This window comes from Lethenteron reissneri, chromosome 48, assembly GCF_015708825.2.
Source record: "Lethenteron reissneri isolate LAM-NWPU_2019-01 chromosome 48, ASM1570882v1, whole genome shotgun sequence".
NCBI lineage: Eukaryota > Metazoa > Chordata > Hyperoartia > Petromyzontiformes > Petromyzontidae > Lethenteron > Lethenteron reissneri.
Genome location: NC_083826.1, coordinates 7,784,197 through 7,802,622, shown reverse-complemented (window position 1 = coordinate 7,802,622; position 18,426 = coordinate 7,784,197). Strand labels below are relative to the sequence as shown.

General features: G+C 45.3%; 1 protein-coding gene across 4 annotated transcripts in view; it reads right to left on the bottom strand.

Moving 5' to 3' along the window:
- Positions 1 to 18,426, bottom strand: part of KCNT1 (potassium sodium-activated channel subfamily T member 1) — a 255,503-nt gene that overhangs the window by 61,526 nt on the left and 175,551 nt on the right. For all 4 annotated transcript variants that reach the window (XM_061571563.1, XM_061571564.1, XM_061571566.1 and 1 more), the window contains 4 exons: positions 16,348 to 16,431; positions 12,990 to 13,084; positions 10,072 to 10,252; positions 798 to 962 (listed from right to left, as the gene is read on the bottom strand). In XM_061571563.1, coding sequence (XP_061427547.1) covers positions 798 to 962; positions 10,072 to 10,252; positions 12,990 to 13,084; positions 16,348 to 16,431 — 525 coding nt within the window. The remainder of the gene's footprint in view (positions 1 to 797; positions 963 to 10,071; positions 10,253 to 12,989; positions 13,085 to 16,347; positions 16,432 to 18,426) is intronic.

The window sequence follows — 18,426 nt, the reverse complement described above, 5'->3', positions numbered from 1 at the left end:
GAAATTGATTTAGAATTTTAAGAATATTTTCTCTTGTGCAAAAAAAAGCCCAAAAAATAAATAAACGACCGCACCTACGTAGCATCAGCGTCGCCACGTTTAAATGAGTGTCGAGTGGGCTCGCATTGAAATGTGAAAATTCCATGTGCAGCCGTAGGTGACCAGGGCGGGACTATTAACTCACTGCCAGACCTGAGAACCCGGGTTTAATCACAGGCAGCTTGAATTGATTCAAACCCAGGATCTCATCAGTGTCAGCTGAGTGCTCTGACCTCTGAGCCTACCCACCGCCCATTGCTTGTATAATAAATACGGTAAACTACACGAATCGTGAATTACTCTTTGGTTCTTTCGGTAAAGTCACGTAGAAAATAAAATCGAATAATAGAATGCGACGTTTCGATTGCAACACAAGCAACCATCATCGGGTAAGAATGAATGATGAAAACACAGACACGTAAACAACTTAGGCAGACACACATGCAGAGAGAGACACACACAAAGATACACATCCTTCTGTTTGTCTTGGTTTGTCTCGCTCGCTGTGTCTTTGTGTGTGTCTCTCTCTGCATGTGTGTCTGCCTATGTTGTTTCCGTGTCTAGTGTTCTCATCATTCATTCTTACCTGACGAAGGTTGCTTGTGTTGCAATCGAAACGTCGTATTCCAATTATTATTTTCTTTTCTACGTGACTTTATCGAAAGAACCTGCAGTCACGAAAGCTTCGAATCTAGTTTGAATAGTGAACTCACTCACGAATTCATCGACTGACATCTAAACGCCGCGGCGTGCCGCACCTGCAGACGAGGGTGAGCGTAGAACTCGTTGAGGAAGTCCATGAGGAGGTCGAGCTTGAGCGAGCTCACGCAGAGCACGACGTGCTTCTCCGTCTGCGCTCTGTAGCGGCTGTAGTTGCCGCCGGACTTCTGCCGCTCCATATACAGGTAGACCAGCTCTTCGAACTAACACAGGGTCAGGGGGCAGAGTGGAACACGGAGCCTGGAGGATCTCGCCAAGGAGCAAAAACCGTCACGTGAACTCTGGTCATCCTCGCAGCGGCTTTTGTCGAGCCACCGAGCAAAGACGGTCACCGCATCGCGCGCTTTCGGACGCGCTTCTGCGGCCGTCTGGAACGCTCTTCCTTCCGATATTAGGAAGCCATTGGAGCTGTGCACTTTTAAGTGATCTGGATTGAAAACTAATTTCTGTTTAACTGCTTTTTGTATTTAGTTTGTTGTCCTTTCCCCGCACCACCGATTAACGTGGTTGGCTACGTACGGTGCAAAAAATAAAATAGATCACGACGTTTCGGGCGCAACAAAAGCGTCCGTCATCAGTTGGGAAAGCATGGTCTGCTGCTGATGCAGACCTTTTAAAACAGTCTGCATCAGCAGCAGACCATGCTTTCCCACCTGATGACGGACGCTTGCGTTGCGCCCGAAACGTCATGATCTATTTTATTTTCTACCTACGTGACTTCACCGAAAGAACCAAAGAGTATGGATTCCTGCAAGTCACGAAAGCTTCAAATCAAGATTGGTGCAAAAAAAGTTCAACATACACGCATACATACAACAAACGATGGGGCAAAAAGTTAACTGCTGCCCACCCAAGACCATTGAACGGCAGCGGCAACCAGCGACATTTAAACATACAGCACTGGTTCCAAAAGTGTGGACAGCGCTATAATCTGGCACAGACTCTTGAAAATGCGGTGGCTTTTATATTCTCGTTCAATCCACACCGCACTGTATTGTATGCTATCCTCTTTTGCTTAGTCGGTTGGTTTGCTCACCACATTTTCAATGTTTCCGGAGTAAAACGGAAAAACAATCAAATCATCTCCACACTCAGGGGGAGTGTCCAGTGGCACTCATCCTTCTTGGTGGCCAAGAGCGAGCGGTGGGAATTCCTCATTCAATTGCCAGGAGTCATTATCTAGGCAGGACAAGAACAAAGTGCTCCTCGTGTTACCGACCTGAGTGGGACATCACTTGCTTTTCTAATATGATAGGCGCATTCGCGTGCTCGTTCCAATATCATGCCTTGTTAATTTGAGGAACCCCCCGATAAAAGCGCTTCTTGTGATATTGAGAATGCATATTGAAAATAAAAAACAATCTGCAGTGACATCCTGGACACTGTGGCGATGAGAATGTGATGCCCTACCACTCCAACGTTGGTGCATCGAGTAAACGAGCTTGGGACAGGAAGTAGTGCTGCACGCCAGAGGTCGCAAACGGGTTTTGATTCCTTACCCGTACACCCGTACCCAGCCGCACCAGGGTCGCAAACGGGTACCCGTACCCGGCCGCACCCGTACCCTACCCGTACGGGTATCGGGTACCTGATTGCGACCTCTGGGATGAAGCCATGTTGCAGGCGCGGGTGGGTTGATTCTAGGAACTTGAATTGTGAGAAGAGACGAGACGTTGGGAAATGAGTGACAGTTACTCACCAGTGACTCACGGCCTACCCGTACCCGTACCCGGCCGCACCAGGGTCGCAAACGGGTACCCGTACCCGGCCGGGTACGGGTAGCCGGGTATCGGGCAGGGTACGGGTATCGGGTAGGGTACGGGTATCGGGTACCCGGTTGCGACCTCTGCTGCACGCCTCTCCAATGTGTTTTCGGGTTGTACCGTGTGTTTGTTCGGCACGATGTCTGGACCGAATTGTTTCTGCATCTGAATAAAACTCCCATAGTACGTGGAGCGAAACGTCGGACGGCATGCCAACAACAACAACCCGAAAGTACATCGGAATTTGAGAACGCCTTTCATTCTCTGCTTGACTATGGGATAGAACACATTACTGTTCAGTAAATAATTGCTACTGTGAGCATTTGATGGCAATTGTGTTTGGCATTTGCCTCATGGGCAGTGAAAAAAGCGAGAGAGAGACACACACAGCAAACACAAATAAAATACTCTCCATGCACTTAAGCTTCCGTTAGGGTACAGGGTTCATTGCTCCACAGCAAGAGAACACCGCCCTGTTGGCATGGCACACTCGGATGCGTAATCTTCAAGGGTAAATTGCATTGTGCAACAAACAGCGCCGGGACGGCTATTGATTATCCGTGCCACGGTGGTGGCCGTGCTTTGTGAAGTGTTGCGTTTGAAGTCTAATAACACCGTGTGGGAGTACGCCCGTGAAGGCGCTTGATAAATGTACCGCACGTCCAGTACTTCACCATTGCCACCAAATGGGTGCGAGGGGCTGCCTTACTCAAAAAGGGGCTTTGCGGAAAGGTGCGTTGGTTTTAAACTAAAAATTTAAACTAGTTTTATTTCACCAGGTAAGGCTCACTGAGCTATATAGCTCTTTTTTCCGCAGTTACCTGGCCACAAATGATAGGTCAACGAAGTGGCAGCAAAATAATCGAAACGCATGTTGATTCTAAATGTGGAGAGAAAAACTGGAGGGCCTGGAGAAGAATCCACGCGACAATGTGGAGAGAGACACGCAAACTCCAAATATACAGCAGGCATCAGGGTCGCCATCGGTCCGACGACACCTGTAAACCAGGCGAGGTTGTTAACATCTCGCCACCGCCGCGGCGTACACTGCAAACGAGCCGCGGAAATGTGCACAGCACAGGATCTGCTTGCGACGGTGAATTTACGTTGGGTGACAATAATGTTGGTTCTTTCGGTAAAGTCACGTAGGTAAAGAAATAAAAAAATGAAAAAATATATAAATTAAATCACGGCGTTTCAGGCGCAACACAGCAAGAAACAAAATCTAGAATAGCTGACAATATTCAAACGTCAAATTTGTGGGAAGCAGCATGCTTAAGTTGGCTTGCAGCAGACGTTGTGTTTTACAACACCGCACCTGCGCAGTGCATTAAGCTTAGGTCAAAATGCGTCTCCAAAATGTGTTTCGGAAAGATTGGATACAATTCTAGGTTTGCCGTCTTCATGTTTAAAGACACGATGAATGGTGACTGGCTGCATACAATAGTGGATAGTGACGGAGAGAACACTACCTGGCGTTTGGGGAAGGGGGAGAAAATTTTAGAAAACGTCAAATACTGGACAGGTTGAAAGCTATCTCAGGTGGAAGATGCAGAGACGGACAGAGGGAAGTGGAGAGACAGACCACGGGAAGAAAAGTTATGCTCCACTCAGCTGAATATAAAAATAACAAGGAAATAATGTTTGTATACGTGTCATTGACTGTTTGCTATATGTCACTTGACATTCCCGGATACCCATTGCAAACAAGAAGTTCCACCTCAAGGGATTATCCAGGTTAATGTGCTCGAATAAATACATAAATAGCCCAACTGCCCAAAAAGGCCGGGACTAAAATACGAACGAAAATTTTCCAACTGTCACTGAATTTCTACTCAGAAATAGGAGAAATTACTCAACCGAACAGGTGAGTGACTTACCATTTTCCAACATGTATGTGCTTACACCATTGGAACCTCATTTGCCAGTAAAAAATATGATAATTGTTTTTTTACCCTTCTATCTGGCAACAAAACTGAAACCTTTTTTACAAGGAGTCATGTTTTCATAGACCACAATACCTGCAGCCATAATGCAAACAAAAAACATTATGACTGCAGGTATTGTGGTCTATGCAATCATGACTCCTTGTTAAAAAGGTGTCAGTTTTGTTGCCAGATAGAAGGGTAAAAATCCAATTATATGTTTTACTGGCAAATGAGGTTCCAATGGTGTAAATGCTTAACCCGAGCTCTCATACTCTGATGGTGCATTGTCTTTGAGTTGTGCGCCTTTTGGCGTCATCTGGTCCAACCCATGTGAGACTAGGCTCTAAGGAAAGCTGTCTCGGGTGTGGACCAATCAACTTCAAAGACAGTGCATATATTATCAGAGTTATGTTTTTGTTTGCATTATGGCTGCATGTATTGCGGTCTATGCAAACATGACTCCTTGTAAGAAAGGTGTCAGTTTTGTTGCCAGATAGAAGGGTAAAAAAAACATTATCATGTATGTGCTTCTCGTTCATGGTCACTATCATTCCCCTGTGTTGTGATGAATGCGTTGGTTTTTACATCAGTCTTAAAATTACAGAGTGATCCCTCGGTTTATGATGCCTTCGACTAACGATATTGCGATGAACGATCCGCATCAATGTGGTGCCATTGTTAATGTAATGTTTTACGATATCACGCGGCCGCCAATTTGGGCCAACTGGAACGGATCCTGAGGTGACTCACCAGAGCTCAGCCAACCCCGACTGCTCCATCAACCCCTTAAACCATCGGTCGGGAACCTATGGCTCGCGAGCCATATATGGCTCTTCTGGTGATGGCATATGGCTCCCAGACAATTTTGAGTTGAAAAAAAATACAAAAATCAGTTTGGAACTGATTTTAAAATACTTGTGATATTGCTTAATAATACTGTGTCATTTTAAAGTAAACAGAAATTAGTTTTGAAGATAAATTTCACGGGTCACGCCTGCATGAAGCTCAACCTCACCACGTATGAACCAGACTACAAGGCCATCAGCAAAACCATGCAGCACCAGAAGTCGCATTAAAAGTGATACATATTTAATTTATTATACGTTAAAAATACTATATGGCTCTCAATGCAATATATTTAGAAATATTTGGCTTTTATGGCTCTCCCAGTCAAAAAGGTTCCCGACCCCTGCCTTAAGCCATCCCTCTTCTTAGCCTAAGGTAAAACAATGTTATTTCATGCTCTATGTGTGCATCTTTTTACGCTATATTTATTTTTAAAAACATTCATAATAATGTTTTAATATGTTCTTATAACGTTTATTTATAAAAACTAAAGACTTCCGCTCTGTGAACTTCCGACCATCTTGGAACAAATCAAACCTTTAACATGTATTTCCTACATTCGATTAACGGCCATTTCAATGAACGATGGTTTTCGTGGAGCCAATTAATATGGTAAACCGAAGGACCTCTGCACTGTATTTGCCTGTGATGTTGCACACAACCCAACTGACCATTATTGTTTCCATTTAAAGCATATTTGCTGCATCATAAATGCATGTATTCAATCAAATTTCAAGGATGCGTAAATTTGTATTCCCTTCACAAGAAAGGTAAGGCTATCGAAAAAGGCGTGCATTTTAATCCGTCATATCTGTTTGGCCAAGTAATTTCTATTCAAATAAACGCCACTTGTTCGAACGAGTGATGTTTATTCGTTTCCATGAACGTCACCCACTTGTTCCTCCACCCTTGTTGAGGCCTCAGTCTACCAGACCGCTGACTGTCTCATCTGATCCACTCTGTGTTAAACCACCACCATCACCACCACCACCACACTGCGGGTCACAACGCAACATCACTCTGCTTCTCCCCTCACACATTTTTTTTTTAACCAGGTAAGGAAGGCCCCACTGAACTGTGCAGCTTCCTTTTCAGAAGTGACCCCACGACAAATGATGTCTCTTAGAAAGTGGCTTATCATCACGTGGAAATGTATTGCAGCCAAATGCTAAATGTGGAGGAAAAAACGGAGGCCCCGGAGAAAAATCCACTCGACTACGGAGAGAACATGCAAACTCCCAAAAATACAGCAGCAGGCGTCAGGGTTGGGATCGAACCCACGGCCTCCTGTATACCAGGCGAGGTAGTTAACATCTCCTAGCCACTGTGATGATGATGACAGAGAGAGAGAAACTCAAACTCAAAATACACAGCAGGTGCCTGGGTCGGGATCGAACCCACGACCTCCTGTATACCAGGCGAGGTAGTTAACATCTCCTAGCCACCGTGATGATGATGAGAGAGAGAGAGAATCTCAAACTCCAAATATACAGCAGGCGTCAGGGTTGGGATCGAACCCACGGCCTCCTGTATACCAGGCGAGGTAGTTAACATCTCGCTACTGTGGCACACTGTACCACTTTTAAAATACACCCCAACAGCTCTTTTATCACGTGTTAACGAACTTGCTCAATTCGAGGGAGATGTTAACTTTGATCCATGACACATTCAATAGCGCTGATTGTTGCTGGTCGCTTGGCATTTCGGGCAACAGTGATTTTTAAAAAAAGCATAAAAAATAAATGTTCTTGCGTACGATGGCAATATGCTCAGGAGAGAAATGCTATTTTTTGGTATGGAGCTAAATGCATGCAACAGATTGATATAGGTTTTCCAAGTAATGAATTGCCTCCCCTGCCATCAGATGAATTGTCAAGATTCGGGGGGTCATCGTTCAATAACTAAATATTGTTTTCACGTTTCGGTGATTGTAGCGCCTCCATTGGATACAGGGAATCACAAAAACCCCATTACGATTGTGAGTGCGGCAATCAATTGTAACTGAACAATCGATGCAGAGTAATAACATTTATGAGATGTTTTTTTCTAAGACAAATTATGTTTTATCTAACATTGTTTTCTTCGGACCATTTGCCTTTATGTGTTGGTGTTTCGTGCACGGGAGGCTCTGAGAGGAAGTATAAAACAAGAGTGGCATTGGAACACAAAGAGATTTGACAGCGACAAATCAAAAGGCGCCTTCCCTCTTGCCTCATTATGTCTGCCGTTTTCCTGCTTTGGGACTATTTGCGATTAACCTGCCAGAGCCATTCATGTAATCTGAATTGTCTACTCATTATTGGGGCACCTAAACGTTTGTTATTCATTTTAGACTACTTTATATTTCCACCTCGGGGAATTCTCTGGACGTGTGTGTAAGTGAGTGCGCAAAAGCCTGAAGGTTATTTTCACACGGTGCCATTAGGGTGTCGCGGTGGCTCGGCGTTTACTACCTCGCCTGGCATACAGGAGGCCGTGGATTTGATAGCGACCCTGACGCCTGCTGCTGTATATTTGGAGTTTGCGTGTCTCTATCCCCGTGGTCGCGTGGCTTTTTCTCCGGGTCCTCCGATTTTCCCCTCCTCATTCAGAAACACGCATTTCGAGTCGAGTATTTGGCCGCTAGAAATTCCCACGTGATATGCCACGTCGTTCAGCTATCGTTTGCGGCCAGGTAACTTCTGAAAAAAAGCTTTATAGCTCAGCGCAACTTACCTGGTAAAATTAAATAAATAGTTTGAACAGTTTAATGTGATCACGTGCAACCTGTGTAGGTTTGCGCGCTCATGCTACGGCTCTCCTGTGTGCTTTTGGTGTTGTTTTACGTGTTCGGGCAGGACGTTTCACCCCACATGCTGAGAGCTTGTTCAGGCAGCGAACACTCTATTCGCATTCGGGAACTCACCGCATCTCAGCCGTGCTCTGACATGGTAACAGCCCAGCAATTAATTTTCTTACGTGACTCCTGGAAATAGGGCCTCCATTCGAGTGATTGCTAGACAGCCCCTCTCGAGGGTAGTTGGCCTCCTCTTCTACACTGGCCACACCTCTCGGAAGATGTGAAAGTACCTACACTGCATCCCACCACGCACACCCTGACAATTGTCTGTAGCGCACCTATTTGAACTATTGGGTGGACAGAGGCCAGTGGGTTTAATTTTAAAAAATCGTACCCATTGTTTCAACTGAATGTTGTAGCAGTACTCTCTGGTTCTTTCGGTAAAGTCACGTAGATAGAAGAAGAAAAAACAATAAAAGAACACGACGTTTCGGTCGCAACACAAGCGTCCTTCATCATGTGAGAAAGAATGATCTGTTGTTGTGGCTTTATATAGGCACGGGAGGGGGGGGTTGTAGAGTCGTGGCTGCAGGAGTTCACGGGGGAGAGGGGGGAGGGTTTGTGGCGTGCAGGGACAGGTGGAGGCTGGAGAAATTAGCCATGAGCTTGAATTAGAAAACGAAAACAGCACAGGTGGGTGAGAGAAAAATTTCGTGACTTTATCGAAAGAACCAGAGTGTATGGATTCCTGCAGTCACGAAAGCTTCAAATAAAGATTGTTGTAGCAGTCACAGAAAATCCCATACCCGAGATCCCACGTGGCTTGCTAATGTTCTGTGTAACAGTGCGTATCGTTCCAAAATGGAACCTGGCATTGGTTAATGACACGTGCCCGTTAATGGTGCAAAAATCCAAGGGATGGGATCTGCTGTGAACTGGGGCACGTGCTTGTAAAATGTGCACCAAGCTCCCTCTGCAGACATCATCATCATCAAAAATAATGTTGGTGGGAGGCCATCGAGACAAAATTTTAATCTACACTTTAGGCAAAAAAAGACCCCATAAGGCCCATAATCGATCATGTGAAACCATAGCCAGTCAAACATCGTTGAATTGAAGCTGCCGTGCAAGGTCAAACAGATTATATTTACAGCCACAATTATAATCAGAAGCAAATATTAATACATGTGGTAGCAAACATCCACAGTACAGTATCAGTTGCCTATATGAGGGTTGTAAAGGTACATTTGTACGTTGCAGAAAGGTTAAGTTTCGCAGCAGTCTGACCTTTGTACGTGTGGGTGGGTTCGATTCCATGAGCCCAACATGAAATAAATTACATTTGCACATTTGTCTTTTGATTTTTTGTATAAAACATTTCCTAATGATTATTCTGACTGTGCCATCAGACGAAGAATCCATTCAGAACTCTTGCTGAGGGCCACAGAAGGAGACATCGGGGGGGATTGATTGACTTGTCTTTGTTGCGTGTGTTGATGGTCAGTGCATCGTGAGGATGCGGCGTCACGGCGTCGTCTGCACGTGTCTCGACAAGTTCTTCGCGTGCGACGTGAGCGGCATGGCCCGGTTTCTGCAGTGGAAAATGGCCCGGTTGGCTTGGCACAGCCCCAGCTGTTTGGCTGTAAACTAAACTATTATTTCATTTTACCAGGTAAGGCCCACTGAGCCATATAGTTCTTTTTCAGAAGCGACCTGGCCACAAACGATAGCTCAACGAAGTGGCTTATCACGTGCAAATTTATAGCAGCCAAATACTCTAAATGTACGTTTCTAAATGTGCAGGGAAAACCGTGGAGGACCCGGAGAAAAATCCATGCGACCATGGGCAGACAGAGACATGCACACTACAATTATACAGCTGGCGTCAGGGTCGGGATTGAATCCATGACCTCCTGTATACCGGGCGAGGTATTTAACATCTGGCCGCCGTGGCGCGCCCGGTTGTACAGCGAGCGGAAAAAGAAAAGCTTCTCACCTGCACGGGCAGTACCATGAGCGCCACGCAGATCATGATGACCACAAGCAGCTGGGACGGCCAGATCTTGGGCAGCACGTCACCAAATCCCACGGTGGAGAAGGTGACGATGCAGAAGTAGAGCGACCGGAAGAGGGAAATATTCTCGGCCGCTCTCTCCAGATGCTGGAAGCCGCAGATGCTGCTCGTGGCAGGCAAGGGCAGGGTCGGGGACGTCCGAGGGAGTTACGGTTCGGGGCCGAGTTGGCGGTGAAGGCGGCGGGGGGGGGGGGGGGGGACGAGACATCAAAAAGTTCGGTTCAGAGAAAGGAAAGCGATCGAAACGCGGGCAAGACGTCAATGGTGTAAGCAGCGGGAGAGATGTAACACTTGGGAGACAATAGAAACAGCTCAAGATCTAGTAGTAGGTTTTTACCCTTTAAACTGGTACAAAACTGACACCTTTATCATGATGACCACAAGCAGCTCAAGATCGTCAAGCTAATTTATGTTTTTGTGCAGGTAGAACCCACTGAGCTATGAGCAATTGTTTTGAGAAGCGACCTGGCCGCAAATGAGAGCTCAACAGAGTGGCTTAACACGTGGACATTATAGCAGTAGCCAAATAATTGTCGTCACGGCCCAAGCCATTGATGCCACCACACTTGCCGACGCTTCGTGCCCTCGACCAAAGCCAGCAGCGACTGCACAAGAGAGGCACGTGACCTCCAAGATGTGTCCTTACAGTATCGCACCGTTTGGTCTCTTGTCTTCTTGGTTATTTCGGTAAAGTCACGTAGAAGGGAAGTAATAAAATAATAAAAATAAATCATAATAAAATTATTTTATTTTATTATTATGTAGAAGGTAAGTAATAAAATAATAAAAATGAAACATAATAAAATAATTTATTTTGTTATGTTTTATTTTTATTATTAAAATAATAAAAATAAAACATAATAAAATAATAAAAATAAAACATAATAAAATAATTTTAATTTATTATGTTTTATTTTTATTATTTTATTACTTCCCTTCTACGTGACTTTACCGAAAGAACCAAGAAGATGAATCCCTGCAGTCACGAAAGCTTTAAATCGAAAAGTCTTCATCTTGGTCGCTGAACTCATGGGGCAGACTACTCCACTGTTTGTGTCTAAAACACAAACGCGTAATGCTTCAAGCATTCTGGCCGCTTCTTGCACACATTATGTAATTCACAGACGCACTTTTTGGTGAAGTGTGCTCGTTTGCTTAACTCAATGGAGCATCCCTATACCCCTACAGCATATGTGCTATCGTTATTCTGACAAAGAATAATTCGAAGTTGGCATTGGAGTAAACCAAATGGTAGACAGATGGTAGACCGTTATGCATTCATGTACAGAAAATTAGATACCAATGTCCCACAAAATAATGATGATACTTTAATTGCTTCTTAGGTAAATGGACAATTTACTGAGCTCTATTCAGCCAAGAAAGGCTTGTATTGTGTCTTAAGATGTCTGTGAGTTTGTCTTCCAAAATCGATCGCAGGCATAGCCATCCCATTGGCAAAACTACATTACGTAATCTCTCCCAGTGGTAACCACGGCTGAATAAGCGTGTGAGCGAGACAAAGAAAGCCAGTATCGCCGAGGCAAGCTGCTCACTCACACCTTGGGTGCGATACCGCATTGAGTCTATGCATACCGCAGCAATTCATATTGCGGTCAAAGAAAATGCCGCTCGCCATCTTGGCGATTTGTCTTTGTGTGTGTGTGTACGTTGAACTTCTTTTGCGCTGTACGGAGCCAAACGTGCTAATCGGAGGTGCTGGGGGGTGGGGAAGGACAACAAACTAAGCACAATAAGCAGTTGAAAAGCAATTCGTTTTTAATCTAGAATGAGTTTTCAATCTGTACAACGAATGTAATTTGCGAGCACAGATTGTTACTTACGTTTAGGGGCTACCCACCCACCTCGCGTGCCATGCCGCCCTTCATAGGTGCTCGCTAACAGCACTTGCCCCAACAGCCTGTTAAGGCTATATGGGGGGGGGGGGGCTTTGTCTGTGCGTAAAAATAGTAAGACGTTTATGGACATATTGATCGTTTCTGCTCAAATGGAAACTTAGGCTCACAAAACACTCAACGAATCATTAATGTGCGAATGGATAAAAACAAGTTTATGCTAATTAGATTAAAATAAATCTACTACATTAGGCTTATGGACTGAATAAAACTGGAGAAATTACACGAAAAAAATATTTTTAAAATATCGATTGCTGAACCAAATCCTGATGCTCTCTCAGGAAATTGTATTGAATCCCTTAAGAGTGATTCATGACATACCTAATATACCGCACATATAAACATTGTTTATATAGAAATGCAAAACGTTGTGTCTTCACTGTGACCAATCTCAACGCTTTAGACAAATTTCAAAATTAATAGTGTGAAGTTAGACCCAACCTCATCGCGCGCACACACACCTACCAGATCACAATATGCACCACCAACCTTTGCTTTCAAATACTGTGCATGGGGAAAAAAGTGCAATACAATTCAGTGAATATGGTATATATATAGAATGTGTTTCCCCATAACCGAGGGAGAAATGAGTTTACGCTCATCTCCATTGGTCGTCTCTGAGCCAGGCGTGGAAACTCCACATCCCTGCGGCAGAGATAAGTCTCTCCGTGTGACAACAACCGTCAAGCCTCTTCCAAAAGGTGGCAGTCATTGCACTGATGGATTAGCACAGAGTGCAAGTGGCTAGAATTCATAGAGTTCAGCAAGCTGAAGAACAAATCAGCCTCAACAGAAACGTCGAGGCATAGGCAGCGCCTGGCTGAATTTTGGTCAATTCAGAGCTGCGTCCGTGTCCCCACTAAAACGCAACGCGCGCTTCCCACCACCACCACCACCACCTCCTCCTGTGCGTCATGAGTGACTCACAATGTGAACATGAGGCAGAACAGTGTGCAGATCAGGATGAGCACCTGGTTAAACATTGCTGACTGCGTCCTCTGGATGGCTCTGTGCAGGTCATTCTGTGGGGACAAGAAGGAGGGAGGAGAAGGAGGAGGAAGACGAGACAGAGGGGATGAGAGGACACGGTGTGACTGTGTAGATCTAGGCGGTCATCCTGTATAGCTTGCAAACGTGTTTTCAGGTTGTACAGAACTTTCTATGAGTACTTTAAAATTGTATTCTTCTCCCGAACGCAGCAGAACACCATATCGGCTGGCACACATCTGGCAACACTATATAATCGAGTGAGAAAGTGACTGAACTAAAAACTATTTTTTTTTTTTACCAGGTAAGGCCCATTGAGCTATAGAGCTATTTTTCAGAAGCGACCTGGCAACAAATGATTGATTCTAGATTTGAAGCTTTTGTGACTGCAAGGATTCATACTCTTAGTTTTTTCGGTAAAGTCACGTAGGTAAAAAATGAAATTAAAATGAATAAAAATATTATTATTTTATTTTTATTAATTTTTATTTCGTGACTTTACCGAAAAAACTAAAAGTAACAAATGATTGCCCAAATAAGTGGCTCATCATGTGGAAATTCGTAGCAGCCAAATACTCTAAACGCACGTTTCTAAATGCGGAGGGAAAATTGGAGGATACGGATAAAAATCCACGCGACCACGGGGAGGGAGAACATGCAAACTCCAAAAATACAGGAGTGAGGGTCGCGATCGAACCCATATGACGAGGTAGTTAACTTCTCGCCACCACAGCGCCCAAGTGAGCTGCTCAGACCAGTGAAGGAAAAAAGTCCCGAGCACGTGGAGAAAGAAACGCCGGACCTCGTGGCGAACGACACGCGGCACAAACCCAACACACGCGCGACGGAGAGCTATGGGAGGGCGGGCACCGATCGCAGTGGTTGAAATGTTCGATTACGTAAACGCACCCGGCTTGCTCTTGGTCACGAGCAAAACAAAAGATAAATCGATGGCATTTTGCCGCTTTGGGAATTGCACGTTGCACCCCTTGGATGGAAGGTTATTGCGGAGTGCAAATTGTGCGGGAGAACGCGGCGGTGCAAAAGATAACTCGGGTAAATTTGGCCGTGGAGAACGATCGCATTAAATCTCGTAGGCGGTGTTAATGAGGGTTGGGGAGCATGCAGTGGTAGTGGCAATTGTTATTTCTTTTTATTGCTGAGTCCATCTATTGAGCATTAATCACAATACAATACACTTTGGAATTAACAGAGCATTACGGTTTGATTCCGGCAGGCCTGGACCCGATTATTGCCGTGGGTGCATTAACCATAGAATGAGTGTCGTTCACCGTGGATGTTAAAGATCCTGTGACATCATTCGAAATGAGTAGGCCGTTGTGTGCCAGCCTCGTGGTTCAAATTCTAAATAACGACCCGCAATTTGGATTACACAAATCAATCGCGTGTGTATGAATGTTGAACATCTTTCGCACCGTACGTAGCCAACCGTGCAAATTGGAGGTGCTGACAGACTAATGCCCAGTTGCATGCCGGTGCCTAGTCGCCTTGTACCCCATGAAAACAGCTACCACTGGGGGTACCCTTAAAATGTTTGAAATTAGATGCGATGACGCAAGGTGCTTGAAGTTGCCAGTGCGTTTAAGCACCACTTAAAAGTGAGGATTATTACAGGGGAAATAGCAGAACGTTCTGATCCCGTGCCCCTTTTGGGCATCGGTGAAAATTTGCTTTTATAGCTCATCGGATTCCTCCTGCAGTCAAAATATTCTGATCGTGGTATAGTCTAACTGCTTGCGTACATCTATGCTTAGACGTTAAATAACTTTCTGCACGGGGGATACACGCAGGTATGTCATCACACTGAGATGAGGCTGGTAAGTGCTGAGCTATTAAATAATACATTTTTCGCTTGGAAGAATGCAATGCCGTGCTTGACGAACACAGCAATCAGTGGCATGTGAAGAAGCACACAGCAACTCAAGGAGGGAGAACGTTGCTTAGAAACTGCAGAAACAAACAATGATTATGGATATGCTGCGCAGAGAGCAGCCACGCGTGAGTGCGTGCATGCACTCGGGTGGGCAGTGGTGGTGCAGCGGTTAGCGCGCTCCGCTATGAACCCGGCAACACGAGTTCGATTCCCGCTCACGGCCAACACTCGTGAAAATGTTGTCAACCGGTCCTTGGCATCCCCTCGGTCGACTCAACCTCAAATGAGAACCTGGTGTGGTGTGTAAACATCGCCACTGGGGAGACAAAGGCGGTCGGGCGTGGTGCTGGCCATACACTGCCTCGTATAACGTGCTGGCCTTCATAGGTGCTCGCTAACAGCACTTGCCCCTACAGTCTGTCAAAGGCTTCACGGGGGATCTTTGTGTTTTTTTGGACGAGTGTTTCTGCCATGGTACTATATATTGTACAGTATGAGGTCGACAGTAATCGTGTACTGTCCGAGTTGCACAATCTCGTGAAATAGTGATTACATTTTGCTCATTTGATATTTCTTAAATATTTTATCGCGTACCTAAATATTCGTATACATAATTTTGAAATAACAAATGTGCATAATTAGATTTCTACATCTGTGGCTATTCCCCATTGAAATGGTTAAGTGCAAGCGGTCTCGGGGAGTAGTTGACGACATGGTGGTTATCTACTCCGTTTTTAATAACTGAATGGACATGTATTACTGAGTTGTAGCATGCCATAAGGAAGACTATGGCTGGCTTATGTTGAGGAAACTGAGGTTAATTTATGTCATTGGAACCTCATTTGCCAGTAAAAAATCTAATTGTTTTTTTTTTTGCCAGATAGAAGGGTAAAAAAACAATTATCATAATTGTTTATGTCTCTGGAAGTACAAAAAAATACTATAAAAATGCTAGACGTAATTAGAGTGAAAACATGATATCACGCAGGCAGCAAGGGACATGAATATGGTTTACCCGCATTATAATTGGAACTGTATGCGTGTGTCTCCATGTCTCTGTGTGTCGCTGTGTCTGTGTATGTCTGTGTGTATCTCTGTCTCTCTGTGAGATTGTATTCTTATACGTGGGTGTCTGTGTGTCTCTGTCTCTGTGTGTCTCCGTGTGTGTGTCTCTGTGTGAGTCTCCGTCTCGGTGTGAGTCTCCATAAACTTGACCCGTGGTATATCCAAATCTAAGGTGTGATCATCTATGTTGTATTGGGCTTTTACTCCAAAAACTTACGAAAAACAGAGACGGGGATAATCTCCGTGAAATTGAACATAATTTCTCATCGTGGAAACAACGTCGTGGCAATTTATTTCGTCGTGCGCTGATGCGCGAGTGCATCACGAACGAACACTCACTATTAGGTTCTGAAGGGCAATCTTCGCCAGCCAGCAGTTGAGAAAAACTGGGATGAAAATGTTCCGAAGGTTTGCCCAAAAAATCTGCAAAGATAAAGAAAAAGCGTGAGGTTAAAACGCTCGGCGGACATAATGAAGCGCTGAGATTGTTGCCTGTCATCGCATAACCTGGGCTAGGTGGTCAGCAGAGGGCTATGTGCCAAAATCAACCGTTGCATTGTACTGTGTTGCAATGCCACTGCTCCCCGTATTCAACCAGCACTAACCAGCATTGGTGAAGAACTGCACTTTGTTTTACCAGGTAAGGCCCACTGAGCTATCCAGCTCTTTTACAGAAGCGACCTTGCCACCATCACAAATAATAGCTCAACCAAAGTGGCTTCTCGCGTGCAAAAGTGTGGTGGTCTTGATTGACACACACGCGCCACAACCAGGGGGAGGGGTAGAACCTGTCCGGACCGGTCGGGCCAACGGCGGTTGGAACCCCTCTGAGGGGAGGGGTCTGGCAGGAGCTACGACCCCCCAGAACCCCGCCCCTCAGGGAGAAAGAGTATATAAGGCGGGTCCCTGAGAGCGCGAGGCAGTCCGTCTCAAGCCGAAGCCAGAAGCCGCCTGAAGAAGAAGAAGACCCTGCACCCCAAGCCGCCGACGTCCTTCTAAGGGTCGGGGCTCAGTGCGGTGCCAGGGGTCGAAGGGTTAGGACCCTGAGGTTCCCTCGGCCTGATGCCATTGTGAGGGCCAGGTCCGGATGGGCCAGTGACCAGGGACCCACCGGGCCAGCGGTGGGTCAGCCTCCCCTAGGTCTAGCCAGCCGGAGGGCTGAAGTAGGGAGCATCGTAGGTACGATAGCCCGGAGGCTGTACCTCCCCAAGTTGTGGGTGAAAGGGGCCATTACCCCTTTGTGTTAGGGATTAGTGTAAACTGTTTGGTGAAATAAAACGTGTTGCCTCTACGAAGACTACGTCTCCCTCCAAGAACATTAGAAATGTATAGCAGCAGCCACACACTCTTTACAGATGTTGATTTTGATTTGAAATGTGGAGGGAGAAAAAAACTGAGAACCCGGAGAAAAAGTCACGCGACCACGAAGGAGATAGACACGTGTCAACCTGCACAATGTGGTGAGGCCCTCATCCAGCGGTGAATCGACAAAAAAGGGGCTGTTCTCCCATGTGAAACAACCTTAAAGATGTCAGGAGCATTTTTGGTCTTCGGGCCTTCAAATGCGGAGCACATGGACATCTCCTAACTTCACCACCCACCTTGTAGGAACTGAGTCTTTGAGCTGCAGTGAACCACTGATTATGCCTGATTACTAATGTCTGATATGGCTGTTGCGCTCACAATTGCATCCAATAAAGAAACATGTGAACCGCTGCTATTGTGAACTATAGCCAGTAACCGATACACAACACGGGCACCCAAGAGTTATGAGCTGATGAAGGCCAAATTGCCACTGTAGGTGGGCAGCCACAGCTGAGACACATCAGGCTAAACCAACTGCATTCCAAAATTGGCAATTTCCACTTCACTTTGTTAAACATGCATTTTATCGGACACTTTTAAAGCATTTTATAACTCTCATCTCGCCAGGATGCGGTGAATGATGGGCTGAGTTTAACCCAATTTGAGCTTTGCAACTGCAACATTTTGTCAGAGTAATTGCTCCGTTACATCACCACCCTGCCAGATTTGTTTTAAATATATAAAGTGGCCGATGATAGCCGCATCATGGATGGGTACATCCAGTGCTGAATAACAACCCTGAACAAAGTCTGGGGCACTTTTCCAGGAATTATTTTGTCACGTCACATCCATCTTGCCTTTTTTGTCCTCGTAAAAAAAAATCTAAAGCTGTTCATATTGAGTAAAGCAAACAGTGGAAGGAGACATTACAATGGAGACTTCACAGCGGATTCACTCCGCTGCTCCTTATGCAGTTATCTCCTTTGACCACCTGAATGTGAAATTGTAGTTGTTGCTCTGCATCTACATCGGCCATACAAAAGAAGAAGGAACATGTGGGGTCAAATAATGCAGGATTTGTATGGATAGGTCTACCTTGTACCCTAGTGGGAG